This window comes from Cheilinus undulatus, linkage group 19, assembly GCF_018320785.1.
Source record: "Cheilinus undulatus linkage group 19, ASM1832078v1, whole genome shotgun sequence".
NCBI classification, from domain to species: domain Eukaryota; kingdom Metazoa; phylum Chordata; class Actinopteri; order Labriformes; family Labridae; genus Cheilinus; species Cheilinus undulatus.
In genome coordinates, this window is record NC_054883.1 from 6,385,132 (window position 1) to 6,400,986 (window position 15,855).

The window sequence follows — 15,855 nt, forward strand, 5'->3', positions numbered from 1 at the left end:
GAAGAAAAATAATCATCATTAGGAGACAAGATCTCATGAGAACTGATAATTATGAGATCAGAATCTCATCACTGAGTGGATTCAGAATCTTGTAACTACTAGAAAAGATGAGGACCTAAAACTGAGGCAAAATAATCTCATCAGATGTAAGGAGGAAATGTATCAACTACGAGATGTGATCTTGTTTTAAGAGAAAAGATCTACCCTTGCCTTGTTTTGTAAATGAATGTAATGTATTTCCTTAAAAGGATAAAAAGAGGACAGAACATGGATCACTTTTGGTATTCTTTATTAAAATACTGCTGTACACACAAATATTGCAAAATTTGAGACAATGAACACAAGAGGGGCAAAAAACATACTAAGATGGTGATTGTAGGTGTGTAGATGTGTGGGGAGGAGAAGAAAGTTGTCATCAATTTTACCTGGAGTGTGTGTTGTGATGTGGAAGAAGGTGATATGAGCACTGACATTGTGTAGGCCGTGTTGGAGGGCATCAGTGTGTGTTTGTGTGTTTTGAGGGTTTTTCTAAAGCACCACATTCACCAAATATGTTTTTGTCTGTTCATGTCACTAAAACAGAGGAAGAAGTACATGATCTAACTCACCCTGCAGGTTTGTTGCCCCCAAATACAGACAATCAACAGCCAGGACACTGCTCTAGTTCAGTCTGCCCTTCACCTTCATTCAGACTGTGCTTGTTCATTCCGGTCATGTGACCCCGTATTTCTGATGTTTGACCACTTTTGACAATAACAAGGTGATGGCAGATGAATCAAGTTCAGTGGTTTTAAAGAGTGCAGCACCAAATTCATTCAGTCAAAATGAAGACTGATTAAGAGAAAATCATTATCAGAGTATGAACTGTGTTTAAGGGCAACATAAAAATCCCTCCCAGCATGATCTGCACAATGCCGATACTGTCCTAAAGCCTCGATCTGAAGAACCCACTTCACTGTAGCTCATCTATCCGACTGGGCAGGGGGCGGCCGATGACAGCCAAACACATTCAATCATCGAGCCCCTCCAGCTGTTTGTCATCCTGAGAGAAATCCAAGCCATCCGAGTGAGCGCAGCAGCCCGTGCCGCTGCATCGTCTCCAGCACATTTTATCATGATCTCTAAAAGTCAAATAAAACAAACAAAAAAATCTTTTGGTGCCCAGTGCCCTGTTCCTCTTCTCTCCTTCGCCCTTCATCCCTTTCCCAGAAACCCCTGCTGGAATTGGTCCACAGAATAATAAAGAGTTGAGGCAAAAAAAACCTGCCCTCCAATTTCCCATCATGCATTCCTGCACAATATCTGAGCAAAGAGGAAAAACCAGCTAGAAAATCACAAAAAAGCGTCACTTTTTCTCAAATGTTGAGGGGTCACGCCCCCTGTGTGAAGGTGGGATAAAAGCGGAGAATGGGGAGACAGAAAGGGGGCAGGGAGGACGGGTGGGGGACAAAAGAAGGACATTCCATAAAGAGGCAGCTGTGGCTCCACCTCAACAGAAGCCCCACCCGCGGGCTACACCCAAGTGCTGGACAGCCTAAGAAAAAAAAAGACCCGTCCTCGAGCAGTTCGTGTCACTGTAGCATCCGCTAACCAAAGGCTGCTGCTGCATATGTAACAAACACTTGGTAGACGGCATCAGGAGAAGACACCCCTTCTTCAGTGCCAACAGAAACCACGTTTTCCCCCAAACCCCAGTCCATGCTAACCCACCCACCCACACACATCACCTGCTTACATATGAGCCTGATGTTCCACAATCTCCTGAACTAAAATGTCAGAAATTCATTGATTTTTCCAGTTTTAAGAAACCTTCCCACCCACCCAGAGTGGTTTGTCCTTTCTGAAGGGGAACCAACAACCAAGGCGAAGGTGGGCTGGCACAGTTCATCAAACAGGTGCCATCCCTCCTCAGCGAGAGCCTCGAGTGGTGCGTCCCGTCTCTCAGTGCGTCACAATGAAGGGGTGTGGTCTCCAGACGGAAGAGATGCGCAGTCAATGCAAAGCTGGGTTTCTTTTTTGTTGTTATTTTTGTTGTTTTCATTCTTAGTCTGCTCTGGTTTGAATGTCTGTGTGTGTGACTTTAGCTCTCAGTACACCCTGTAGGCCACTCACACTTATTCATAAAAATAACAAAAATTAACAAAAAAATTAAAATCTTAGTGCATCCTCCTCTGAAAAATAAACCCCGACTGTAGAAATAAACAATAAAAGCAGGAAAAATGTTCAAAACCTCATGGTTTGTTTCTCATTGTTTTGTTCCCCAAATCTAAAAAAATGTCCTCAAACTGGTCTGTCACAGCTTCCGTATTTGTCCTCATTTGTTCCGTTTGTTTTACAATTTTCAGCTGCGGGGTTTGGACAACTAAAAAAAATACACTTTAGAAAAAGCCGTCCCGTTGACAGGGTCAGTGTATGTGACTGAGGTTCACAAAGCCCCGCCCCACTGCCGTCGCCGTGCTGATGTTGTCTCCATGAGCCTGCTCCTCCCCTGTAGTGCAATAATGTGCTCCAGGTCCCACAGTCCCACTCCGGACCCCTAGAGGGCGCTACAGAGAGCCAGAGGCGGCGGCCTGCAGCTCCTGGAAGGTACTGTCGAAGCAGCGCTTCAGGTCAGAGTACGTCACGACCAGGACGCTTTTCTCATCTCGGGACACCAGGCTGATCTTCTCAGGAACGCCTGCATCCAGCTGTGAGAAAAAAGACAAAAAAGTCTGTAAGTTAGAAGCACAGATGTTTGAATTTCAGGTAAAACTCTTGGATTAAATGTTTTCTAGTGTTTGAGTAAAGCTGCATTGTAAAGTGGGCTGATTTAAAGCTCCTGTGAGGAGTTTTTAGCTTGTCATAAAGACTAAATAAATACTGATGTTACCTATAGCGAGGTTTCAAACAATACCAGAGGTGAGAGCCAGACCAGCTACATGTTGAAGAAACTTTTATTTTAAATGTTTTCTACAGAAAAAAATACTTTTGTTAAAGGGATACTTCAACATTTTGGCAAATTCGCCCATTGCCATAATTCCTATGGTCTTAGTAATAGGTTCGTTTCCTTTAGTTGTCGGTGCAAGCTGTTTCTAGACCTGGGGGGACCGATATACCAGCTGCACAGCTAACGCTATGTAAGCAGACAGTATTTTTTGCTTTCCCTCATCAAACTCATCAAAAACACAATCCAGCAACTCCAAAATGCTCTCGTGGACAAGTTGTGACCTGCACATTCACCACGCTATGAAATAATCATGAAACCTTACAAGACGGAGATGTTTTAAAGCTAAATGCAAAGCCGGAACTACACTCCAGACATGGCTGCTACACTGTGTCACTCCAGCCAGTGGTTTACTCAAGAAATAGTTCAGAGTATTTGCTTTATTCATCGTAATGTTACATAATTATACGTTATTATTTCATAGCGTGGTGAATGTGCAGGCCACAACTTGTCCACTAGAGCATTTTGGAGTTGCTGGATTGTGTATTTGATGAGTTTGATGAGGGAAAGCTGTGCAGCTGGTATATCGGTCCCCCCCAGATCTAGAAACAGCTTGCGCCGACAACTAACAGAAACAAACCTATTACTAAGACTGTAGGGATTATGGCAATGGGCGAATTTGCCAAAATGTTGAAGTATCACTTTAAGAAAAGACACTAGTAACTGTGCACTGGCACAGGATAAGAGTAAGGAGATATTCCCTTAGCCCACAGGGGGCACCAAAATCAACCTGAATTACAAAAAAAAAAGTAACTTCTGAAATCTGCAACTTGGTGATCAGATTAATTCCCCTTAAAAAGCTTAAAATCTGCAGAAACATCTGATTTTCTTTCATTCAAAAAAGTAAACCAAATATCTCTTTTCACTAGTAGCTGTTACATTCTCTGAAAATATGACAGTCTCCTTATAAATTATATTATTATAAATTCTGTTTTAATGTTGCATTACATGATCTTCTTTACATGAACATGATCCAGTGAAAATTGAATCATTTTTCATTCTTAGTTTCAGAACTGTTTATGCAAATGCTTTCCACTGATTGGCAAAGACGCTTAAAAATGCTGTGGTGTAAAAGCCAAGCCAGTAGTTGGTGTAACTCTGATGAAACTGCACCCACACAAGCTTCCTTCTTCAGGGCAGTGAGGTGTTAACATAGAAAAGTGACTAATGCATGAAGATTTGTGTGGATTGATGTTGAAAAGGGGTTGCTACTCAAAGGTGACACTAAGCTCAGACAATGTCAAGTGGGATTGAGGCTGCTGCTGCTGCTGCTGATGTTGCTGTAGTCCACAGACCCGTGCGTGACAACTAAACCCTAACAGGCGACGGTGCAAGCTTCCTTTTTAGAGAGAACTCTCAGATAAGATTAACATTATTTAACATTTTTCAAAAGCATACCTTTACACACCAGATAGACTGTTTCATATCAGAGCTGTCATAATACCAGAATTTTATATTTCAGCACAATACTAGATACATTCAAACATTGTCAATAGCAGTTTCTATACCAACAAAAATGATCTCCACCAAGAACAGCTTAATTTAATTTTAATCCCACCAGCATATGAGAAAGGGTCACTAAACAGTTAACAAAAAAACTGAAGTTCACAATGTGTTAGAAGTCATTAAAGGCAAAATAAACCAAATAATGTACAATGGCTAACTAAAATAAAATACTTCCTCTGAATCATCACTTATAAACCAAGAGAAATGTATGTGGTGATTCTTCTTCATCAATCAAACAAAATCCTGAATCTTCTTTCATGCCTCTGCGGGGGGTTCTAACTTCTTTAAAGCATAAACATGAAACAAGCAGAAAAGGACATCATCTCTATTCGTACCACCGCTCTGTATTAGAAACAGGACACTTGCTCTCAATTGATCATCCATTCATGGCATCTTTGGGTTCAAACAGAAATGTAATTATTTCTCCCAAACTTCAGTACTATTGGTACAACAGAACATAAAATCTATGGATATTTTATTGTTTAAAGTGGAGGTTCTCAAGTGGTGTTGCCTCAGGACCCGATACCAACACCTTAATGACTAATCATGACCAAAATTTCTGATATTTTTTCTACAACCTGATTTATTTAATAGAACAAAGAGCTGTTTGGCCATCAGTGAGCTCCAAGCTCTTGGTGTAAAGCAGTGATTCCTAACCGTTTTTCCTAAGGGTCACCTAAGAAAAGCTGATAAAGCTCACTGAAAACCCTTAAAAAGGCCTGTGAGTGCTTTTCTTATCAGAAGAACTTGGTATAAACTACCTATTAACTGCTGTATCAGGGTTTTAGTCAATTTTTGCAAATGTAATTTTGGCAGCCTCAGAGCAGACAAGGCCTCATGCCCCCCCTAAGATCTTTGGCGACCCCCCCAGGGGGTCCCAGACCCCAGGTTGGGAACCTGTGCAATACAGCATAATATCGTGATATTTTGTGTGGAGATATTCTATCGATACACAAATAAGGCAGCATCAGAGAAGTCCATTAGGAATGCACTATTGGCATTTAAATCAAACTCATGGAGCAATGTTGGATTTTTGATAAGCAGGGTGTGAACAAGATCGACATGACACATGAGGTTTGCAAGAAGTGCTGCATAAAAATTAAAAATTGTGAAAATTAGACAAACATGAGCACTCTCCTTACTTGGCATCACCCAGAGAAAGCTGATGAAGGCAAGGCTAATGCTACAGATTAGAACATATTGCGATACATGGTAAAGCAATACTCAATGTATTGCAAAATGTTTGAAATCGCATTATTATCATATCATGATCTAAATATCGTGATATTGTATCATAGGGCCACTAGTGTTTCCCACCCCTAGTAGGCATGCACCACTGCTGAGAAGTAAAATTACACAAAATAAACTCAACAAGCAGCTGTTGTCCTGTAAGCACATGATTCTTCATGATCACTGCTGTCAAACGGCACATTAAACTCTTGAGAAGGGCAAAAACATCTTTCACCAAGAAAAGCTTTCAGTGCAGTTCTTTGCTCTTCTTTAAGTAAAGAACTATAGTTTAGTTCTGATAAAACTGCTGCTGAAGCTACACACACAACACTCTCTTCACATGTCACTGTTGTTCACAGGCTTGCAGTCGCTTCAACTAAACAACATTTGTAGCTCCTGCATCATAAAAGAAGCTGATTGGTCCAGACAGGTTCTTATCACAAGCCGGTGTTTCAGCTTGAGGTTTTGGACCCACCTGATGACAGACATGGTTACCCTGTTGTGTGATCAAAAATTCAAAACTGCCCAAGGTCTTTAGATTAAATTCTGAAGTAAATGTGGCCTTAATCCGAGATGAACTTGAAGCATATTTAATCACAGGGCAGAGCCCCGTAGATATTAATAAAATAGTATATTTGTGAAAGAGTTTGAGTCAGCTTCACACTTCATATATGAGGAACTGAGAAGAAAGGAAATTTCTGAGAACTCTACAAAAAATTCAGTTGGTTGTTAACAAGCTTGATACTTTAAACATTTTTTGGGGGCTGTTTTTGGTTTTTACATTTTGGAATTTTAGTAAACTACCAACAAGCTTTCTCAGTTTTAGTAGCTCAGTGAAGCAAAGAAGAAAATGACTTCTAATAAACTAATTCAAAAGCGCTGAGGGATTTTCAATCTTGCTGCTTTTTCCTTCGACCAGCTGCTCACCAAATGTCACTGTTGGACGTTAGCCAATTACAGACCTACTTTCTCCCCTCTCTTCTGCAATCTGTTGTATATTTCATGCATGTCTTCTAATCAACTGCTTATGAAGCACAAACAGATGCTCATAAAATAGGCCACTTTGCATGTTTGACTAAATAAAACGCATTAAACACTTCATTATCACAGAACACTTCATAAACGTCACAAATACAATAAAAGAGATGACACAACAGAAGCTCACTGACTTTGTTGAGGCAGGAGACAATGTGGCTCAGGTCGATCCAGGGCGTCCCGGCTTCAGTCACCTGGTGAAACAGGTGATCCCGGAAAAGCTTTAACAGGTAGCGGTCGCCTGTCTCTGACCACGTCGGGTCCTTCTGAAACCTGAAACAGAAAGTCAAGCACGTCACATGATCATGGAATCTGAAGTGGAAAATACAGGCCGATCTTTCAGTAGGTGCTACTCACTCTGGCCGCTCGTTGATGGTGCCCAGTTTTGCCAACAGGCGGAAGAGACGGCCGTTCTGCACCTCCTGCAAATAAACAACTAGGTGTTGGTCTTTCTTTAACAGTCGGTAGTGAAGAGGCAGGAAACAAGAGGAGGGATAGAATCATCATTAAAAAATACCCCCCCCCCGGTAGTTGAGTGGTTAAGGCGCATGCCATATACGCAGGCGACCCGGGTTCGAATCCGGCCCGTGGCACTATTTCCTGCATGTCTCTCCCCGCTCTCTCCCTGTTTCCGACTCTATCCACTGTCCTATCAAATAAAGGCAAAAAGGCCAAAAAATAAAAAAATCTAAAAAAAATACATCCCCTAACACAGTGGTTCTCAAAGTAGGGTCTGGGGACCCCTGGGGGTCCCCAGAATAATTTAAAATAATTTATTAAAGCAATTCCATGTCATTAAAAGTCAACTAAATACACAATGTTTTATGACCACAGCGTCATAAAATAACCACACTAAATCAATCCCTCCCACATAATTCAGTTTTGGCCAATAAAAACTTGATATGATTGTGAGATAATATGGAAATTTATCGCTCGACACATAAAAAAGCACAAGAAAAAGCACAGAGGGCTTCTTATTTGGCTGCTCAATGGATTGCAAAAAGTAAGAAGCCACACTCAACTGGACAAGAGCTTGTACTTAGGTCGAAGAGTTTAAAATACAGCATGTAGGAGTACAAATGGCAGTTAACACGTTTAATCAGTGTGAGGGTTATGTGAGGGTCCTTGGAAAATTTTCAGTCCTGCAAGGGGTCCCTAGCCCTGAGAAGTTTGAGAACCCCTGCCCACACAGACCTACAGTAGTGCGCAAAACTTTTAGGCATGTTTGGGTCAAAACTTGAGGCTGATGTAAGGCACAGATGTGGTGAGTAAGCTGTCTGAGGGTACCAGCAGGAAGGTAGGAAGACCGACACAACCCCAGTCATCCTCTGGATGTCTTTGTATAAACCAGGAGCATGGAGAAATAATGTATGAAAAATAATAAAGTCCACACCTCTAGGGAGGAACATGGTGGATGCGGTGAGTAAGCATGGCCTAGGAGACCGTCCAAGCTGGTAGTAGGGTTGCAATGAGCCCTTGGTCATGCTGTGGATGTCCCAAATGCACAAAAACTGCTGGCGGTCTCTGGAAATGTTACCAGGAGTGAAAAGGCCAGGCACTGGAGTTGAGCTTGACTTTGGCTGCTAGGTAGCATATGCATGTGTCAACATGTGTCAGGCTTGTCTCTGGCTGCCCCAACCTCCCTCTCCAGCCCCAAGTTGTGGCACACTGGGCCCTGTGGTGAATCCCTAGCACCCTTCAAGCCTCAAACTTATGCACATGACTGAATCTGTGGAAGCCTGAGCAATCTTAACTGTTTTCCAAAAAATAACATTCCCTGTTGCATCCCAGGAGTACCAGATGGATTCTTAGCACTCTCAGAGAGGACGGTTGTAAATGTAGAATGGAGACACAGATTTCAAACATACAATGCAGACTTCACAGGAACAATATGAATCATCAAGGGAAAACCTTATATTTTCCAAAATTTTAGACACAAAATTTAAGTGTCAAACTGCAAAACTACCCTCCTGAACATGTTCTTACATTTCCACGAGTGCTGCATGTGTGAACGCAAACAGATTAATTGTTCGAGCTGACTTTAATAAAAGTTTTCCATCTCTAAATGACGCCAGAGTAAGCTTAAGGGCAAAAGCAGGTCAGAAGTATGTGACACTTCTTTCTTTAAATAATACCCGTTATCTCTGCAGAGAGCACTATCAGAAACTGAAACGTACGTCACTTCACTTTCCGCCCGTTCACAATGCTGGACCATTTCCTCACAGGTTCCAAACGACACTTCCTCCTTACTGAAAGTCAACCGGAGGAGGCTGTGGCTTCTAACAACAATGAGTTTTCTATGAAGTCCCTAAACATTCAGAGAAACCCATGAATAGCAGAGGCTACCTTCAACACCATTGATTAATTTGTGATTTTCCATCTTCATTGTACTCTAACCAGAGAGACGTCAATGTCTAGTTAATTTGATTGTCTAAAGGTCAGTTGTAGAATTTCTGTCAATAAGTGGTTGCTCACCTTTCACTTCTGCAGATAAAATTTACTCCTGACTCTCCTCTCTTCCTCCTCTCTGCCTGCCTCACCCTGTCAAACGTTTTCTGCACTGTAGAACAAAGTGAAAAGGATTTAAACCAATCAGCCAATATTTTCTTTAGCCTTTTGTGGGGGGAAAGTTTACAGTCATTGGACTGAACAAGTCAAGGTCTTCTACTTTTTAACGCTACTGGGATCAGTCCCATTTCTGACTTTCATCCCTGGATTTCAAATGTGTCCATGTCCGTTGAAACAGAGTTACAAAGGAGTAGCGATGAAATCTTTCCCTAAAAAACAGGACAAGTCTTCCAAGTTAGGTACGATAGCTCATCAATGGTTAACGACAGCATTTATGTTAAGAGACAACAGCATTTCTACAACAAAGTATTGTTAAAAATGCTTGTTGGAAATAAAAAGAAGCAGGATGCACTGAAGTAGCATTAAATGACCGTCTTAGATGTTGTAATTTCATTCATTTGAAAGGCACTCTGGAAGATCTACCACAGCTCTCAGTTTGAACAGCGCATCTGGAAAATATTTGTTTGAATGGCTCTGAATACCTGCTTCACCTTTGCTTGTTTAAATGTCAAGCACATGAAGAAAAAAGGCAAATATAATCCTGTCATGAGGCATGTGCAGGCTAGATGAGGTACCACAATATGACAAATTATTTTTTTTGTGTCAAGCTGCATTCTGCAGTAGGAAATGTTTCAAGGATGCAGCCACCACAGGAGTCTAAATATATTTTTTAAAGAAATTTAAACTGGGGCTGGAGCATTAATCGAAAATGAGATAAACAGCAATATGGCCTGCTGCAATTTTCAAATCACAAAAGGTGCAATATTTATTTGACCTGAAATTTGAGTCAAAATACCAGTTTTAAACTTTTTTTTTGCAGCAGAGATGTTATGCATGATATATCATACAATCTTTCAGGGCCATTTTTTTTTTTTGAAAAGTCTTAAAAAAATCCTCCCTTCTTCATTTTTGTACAGTTTTCTCATTAAATATACGAATGATAGAAACTTTTCAATACAATAATTCATATCCAATTTGCATTATGAGTCAAAATCATCAGAATTAGATACTTTTAAAGAATTGTTCACCCCTTGTTTAGGAATATTAAAAGTTGAGGAATAATCACATATCAAATTGCAATCACAATATTGGGGAAAAACATCGCAGTTGGATAATTTTCTGAAATCTTTCAGCCCTAATTTAAATCAGCAGTGATAACCTCACTGAACTGAGTTAGGATTGCTGATGGATGAAATGCACATTTAGTTCTTTAGTTCTTTTTGGACTTGTAAAAAAATTCTTTTTTGCAGAGGAATGTGTAGTCACGTTAATTTACATTTGAAAGGACAGAGAAAGACTGCTCAACAAGATTTCTTCTTTCCTAGAGAGGGATTGAAGAGCAGAAACAATTGGTGTACAAGAAAAATACAATACACAGTGTGCTATGTGTATACATTCTACATCTACTTATACAAAAATTTATTCATGGGGTTAACATCAAGTAGCATCTGCAGAAATGTCCATCTTATTAGTTAACTGAAATCAAGAAATGGTACTGTGGCTGACATTTATATGTAATCCATCTTGACCACAGCTGTAAATCTTTCCATTTGTAAACAAAGAGAGAAAGTAATGTTAAGACCTCCAAACTCCATGTGGCCTTCAGATTAGCTCAAGAGCAGTGCATAGAGAGCTTCATAGAATGGGTTTCCATGGCCGAGCAGCTGCATCCAAGCCATACATCACCAAGTGCAATGCAAAGCGTCGGATGCAGTGGTGTGAAGCACGCTGCCACTGGACTCTAGAGCAGTGGAGACACGTTCTCTGGAGTGACCAATTGCACTTCTCCATCTAGCAATCTGATGGACGAGTCTGGGTTTGGTGGTTGCCAGGTGAACGGTACTTGTCTGACTGCATTGTGCCAAGTGTAAAGTTTGGTGGAGGGAGGATTATGGTGTGGGCTTGTTTTTCAGGAGCTGGGCTTGGCTCCTTAGTTCCAGTCAAAGGAACTCTGAATGCTTCAGCATTACAAGAGATTTTGGACAATTCCATGCTCCCAACTTTGTGGAAACAGTTTGGGGATGGCCCCTTCCTGTTCCAACATGACTGTGCACAAGTGCACAAAGCAAGGTCCATAAAGACATGGAGGAGAGAGTCTGGTGTGGATGAACTTGACTGGCCTGTACAGAGTCCTGACCTCAACCCCATAGAACACCTTTGGGATGAATTAGAGTGGAGACTGAGAGCCAGGCCTTCTCGTTCAACATCAGTGTGTGACCTCACAAATGCGCTTCTGGAAGAATGGTGAAAAATTGCCATAAACACACTCCTAAAACTTGTGGAAAGCTTTCCCAGAAGAGCTGAAGCTGTTCTAGCTGAAAAGGGTGGACCGACGTCATTTTAAACCCTATGGATTAAGAATGGGATGTTACTTAAGTTCATATGTGAGTCAAGGCAGGTGAGCGAACACTTTTGTTAAGTAATGTTGGCTTGAGGAAAACTCTGCTGTAGTGCATGAACAGCGGAGCATGATGTGGATAAAACTTATGTAAAGGCTGGTTGGGAGAAGAGCAAAAACATCTTCTCCACCAAGAAAAGGTTATGGTGTAGCTCTGTTCTCTTTTTTAATAAAGGAATGTGGCACAATTCTGATAAAACTACAATTTTTCTACGGCTAATCCCTTTAGTGGTAGCAGTTATTGTATACACCGGCTTACAGTAGAACTCAACTGCTCCCAAAACGACTGCACGAAAAAAAATCTATTCCATTGTGAAGCTTTTGGTGTGGCTCTATGCTCTTGTTTTCATGGAGATAACGTAGTAAAATTCTGATAAAACTGCCGCTGTGGCTACATCCAAATTAATAGTTCCACCAGCAGCCATACCAACTCACACTATATCACCCTGTAACTCTGCAAACTCATGTTGGAGAAGGTAAAGAAGGCAGGAGAGAGTGGTTCTTTGCTCTTTAACTCTTTAAGTAAGGTGGTATAATTCTGATTAAACTGTTGCTACAGCTGAGCTCAAAGCTACACACTAGTGGAAGCGATTGCTAAAGGCTTCTAGTACAACTAAACCCTGCCTGTAGCTACCGCCTCATTCCCCTCAAATTACGCTGATTGTTCCAAACTGCGTTTGGTGTGGCCTGGAGGTTTTCAAGATGGACTTGTCTGATGACAGACTGGCAAATCTATCTACTCTGCAAGGTTAGCTTTCAGAACCAGTACAGAGAAAAGTAGATCACATGCAAGTTAGGTAAAAAGGCCTTCCCCAAGTCAGTAGCAAGATTTCTAACCACAGATTTTAATTTTTCAGTTTCAAATCTTCATCACTTCTCTGGTCTTGCGTTACCTTCATCTTGTGGGACCTCTAGACATCCGAAAGGGACAGAAATTGTCATTTGCATAATTCTGAGGTTAAAACTCAAAGTACTTTGTTTGGTGGATGTGTACAGAGACGGGTGTTAAGAGGAAGTAAGGGCATTAACTCAGAAAGATGAAGTGATGGCCGACTGTTTCACACATTCACACTCCAACATAGGGAAACTAACTCCAGACAAGACTGCAAAGCCAAATTTAAATGCTACAACATTCTGTGTGCAAACAACTTCCTCTTTGTTCACTGCCCTATTTCTGACGACCACAAAAGATCATCAGGCTGAAAAAGCACAGCGATAAAAATGTATGCCCATGCATGCTTTCTGCAGCGCCCTTCATATACCTTGGCCAGGTCCTCCTCGATGACATCATTCCTCATCTGCGATGCATCCAGCTGTGTGTAGAATCGAGCTCCAATCATGGGCATGATGTCATTGACACTGCGTAGGCGAGACTGTTCAGTCAGCAGATACCTGGGAAAACATAAACACATCACAGTTTGTCTTTAACTGAGTTGGAAAGTTTTAAAGATACTGGGAACTACTAATTATTTCTTGCTTACTTTAAAAGAGGAAGTCACATTTAATCGATGCAACTCTCAGGTCTTAAAGCAGCATTTTTGTAAGGATAAGATCTATTCTACTCTTACACAGTGAGTGATAGAGTAAATACTAACACTTTAAACCAGTGTAGTAGCTGATTTGTTTACTTTGCACTTAAAGAAAGTTATGTTTCTAGGTGGATAATTTCATATCCAGTCACCACAAATCCTACCTGCATTTAGCCAACTAGTCTAAGGTCAATTAAATACATTCTCTTAACCAACTTTACACTGTAACGGTGCAAAGGTGGTTGACAGGATGTGGCTAACATTAGCAGTATTAATATCACTGGCCTTCGATCCTCCCTGTGGGTACTGTAGTCACTCATTGCTTTGGTTATACGTAAGTTTAATCTGACATCCCTTGGACAACTGCATCCCTGTTTTCTAAATTAAAATAGTACCAAACCCTGCTGTTCCTACAAGATGTTATCGATGCTAGAAGTTCACCTTTGTTTGCTTTAAACTCAAGAGCACTGTGGCAGCAAGGTAGTGGTCATTAAGAACAGTAAACACAGGCAGCTGTAATTCAGCTTAGACAGAGCATTTGGGCAGGATTGTGAGCCTGAACTGAAAAAAAATATTAGAAAGTAGTTTGACATATTTGTAATTCTGGTGCTGACTACCAGGGGATCCAAATTCAACCTTTTAGCCAGCTTATCCTGCATATCCCTACAGAGAGAATGGTTCAAGATACAGGAAACTTCCTGCTGTAGTTGACTAACAATGGAGTTAGATTATGACCTGTATGATTCATGAGGGTAACCACAAAGACATTCAGTGAGTCTTTTCTCCAGCTTCAATTAAAATGTTCCAAATGAATGATAACACTCTTTAATTAATGCAAGCCTCTTCTGTCATATCTGTGATTTATCAAACATAAAGATTCACCAGGAAGTGGCTGAAAGCTTTCACTGGCTTTGGATACACCTTTAGTATCAATATTATCTCATTTCTGCCCTGGTGTTAAAGGGATATTTTGGGATTTTTGTAGTTGGTTGGTATGAGGTGCTTGCCTATAGAAGTGGCATTGGCCTCCAGTGATTTCTGTGACAGCTGCTCCTGTGGTTACTACAGGCTAAGAGAGACCCACAGCATGATGGCTAAAGATGGGAACGTTTTATCTGTGTAGTTTAACGAGTTTACATAAAAACGGGCCAAGAAAATATGTTGGCTCGACTGTACACTGTGTCAAAGGGGTTAACGCGCTACTCTCTGATCAGCTGTGTGGGTCTGCAGGCTTCTACAGGGACAGTAACACCACACCAAGCTAAAACAAAGATAATATGAACGATTTCAACTTGAGTGATGACGTTGTGCCATTTACTGCGGATACAAGAGGATATTTTTTTTGAACCGGAGTACACCGAAGAAGAACCTGCACAGATGGAGAGTCAGCGGGCTGAAAGAGGGAGCAGAGAAACTTCATTTGAATGGTTTGAGCAGGAGAACAAAAGGAGTGCATATGCTGAGTTATGCAGAGAGAAGTAAGACAAAAAGGAGAATTTCTCATTTCCTCTGTCCTGACGTAACTCAGTTTACCTGTGAAGTGTAAAAACAATGCAGTGACTATAAATCACTCCCAGGGCCCTTGATGTAAATGTTCTTGATGTGGAAAGGATTTGGGAAGGTTTAATATTATTACAATGGATGCTACGTAATCCTAACCAGTAGCCAGTGTTTAACAGTTTTGTTGTATCATTTTAATACTAGCATCTACGTCACCTAACCACTGAATCAAATAAGTTTTTTTCCTTCTGGGCAGAAGAATTTCCCTACTGGAATAACTCTGATCAGTCGCCATGGTCAAAAGTGAGAGAACATGCCAGCACAGTGGAAAACATCAGTATAGGCCCTAATTTTCACAATCAGAGCATCTCTACTAAGCTTCAGTCTGATGAAGGCCTGGGCGATATGGCCTAAAAATCTAATCCCAGATTTTCTTGAAAAAAATTCAATTTACGATTTTAAACAATTTTTCTTATCGTTGTTTAAAAAACATACACAAATGACCAAAAAGTAAAAGCATGTTTTTCTTCTATTTTATGAATAAAATGTAACAAACGCCAACTGAATTTTCCTCCTGAGTAAGAGCAAGCTGTTATTTGGTCTCAAAAAAAAAAACCTTTTTACTGCAAAGAGAGTTTACATCAATGCAGAAAGGCTGCAATTATTTGCAGAAACCTGTGATGGCTTACAGAATTCATGTCTGAGCATAACATGAAAAAATTGTTTGTTTTTTTTATTATTTCTGTATGTTCAATACTGTGTTACTGCTCCTATAGTTTTAGGTTTCACTTCTGTAATGCTGAGGTGAGTCAAGCTGCAATTGACTACACCTTATTTCCCATTGGGGGCTTTCACAATAAAAGCCCTTACTAAAAATCAACAGCTATGGACTTTTATTGTGAAGGAATTGTAAGAAGTAGCATTTTTATCATTGTTCAACTAAGTTTCTGCAGCATTGCAGGTGACTTTCTGCAAAGTGCAGTGTTTACAGTGCCATCTCTTCATACATCTCTCGTTTAACGCCACAGCTCGCTTCTAGAACTGCACATGGACTTTTTAAGCTAGTCAGGTGTTTAAACACATTTCCAACTGTTGTTTAAGCTGAA

The 15,855-nt window shown here is 40.7% G+C and overlaps 1 protein-coding gene across 2 annotated transcripts in view; it reads right to left on the reverse strand.

The window, feature by feature from the left end:
- Nucleotides 1-272: 272 nt before the first annotated feature.
- pan3 (poly(A) specific ribonuclease subunit PAN3) overlaps nucleotides 273-15,855 on the reverse strand; it is a 31,715-nt gene continuing 16,132 nt past the window's right edge. The window contains exons 16-19 of one of the 2 annotated variants that reach the window (XM_041814604.1): nucleotides 12,983-13,112; nucleotides 7,112-7,176; nucleotides 6,889-7,027; nucleotides 273-2,687 (exon numbers count right to left, since the gene is read on the reverse strand). In XM_041814604.1, the coding sequence (XP_041670538.1) occupies nucleotides 2,547-2,687; nucleotides 6,889-7,027; nucleotides 7,112-7,176; nucleotides 12,983-13,112 (475 nt within the window). In that variant the 3' untranslated portion in view covers nucleotides 273-2,546. Of the gene's footprint in view, nucleotides 2,688-6,888; nucleotides 7,028-7,111; nucleotides 7,177-9,229; nucleotides 9,315-12,982; nucleotides 13,113-15,855 lie in introns of those variants that run through there. The other variant, XR_005993429.1, reaches the window with a different exon arrangement.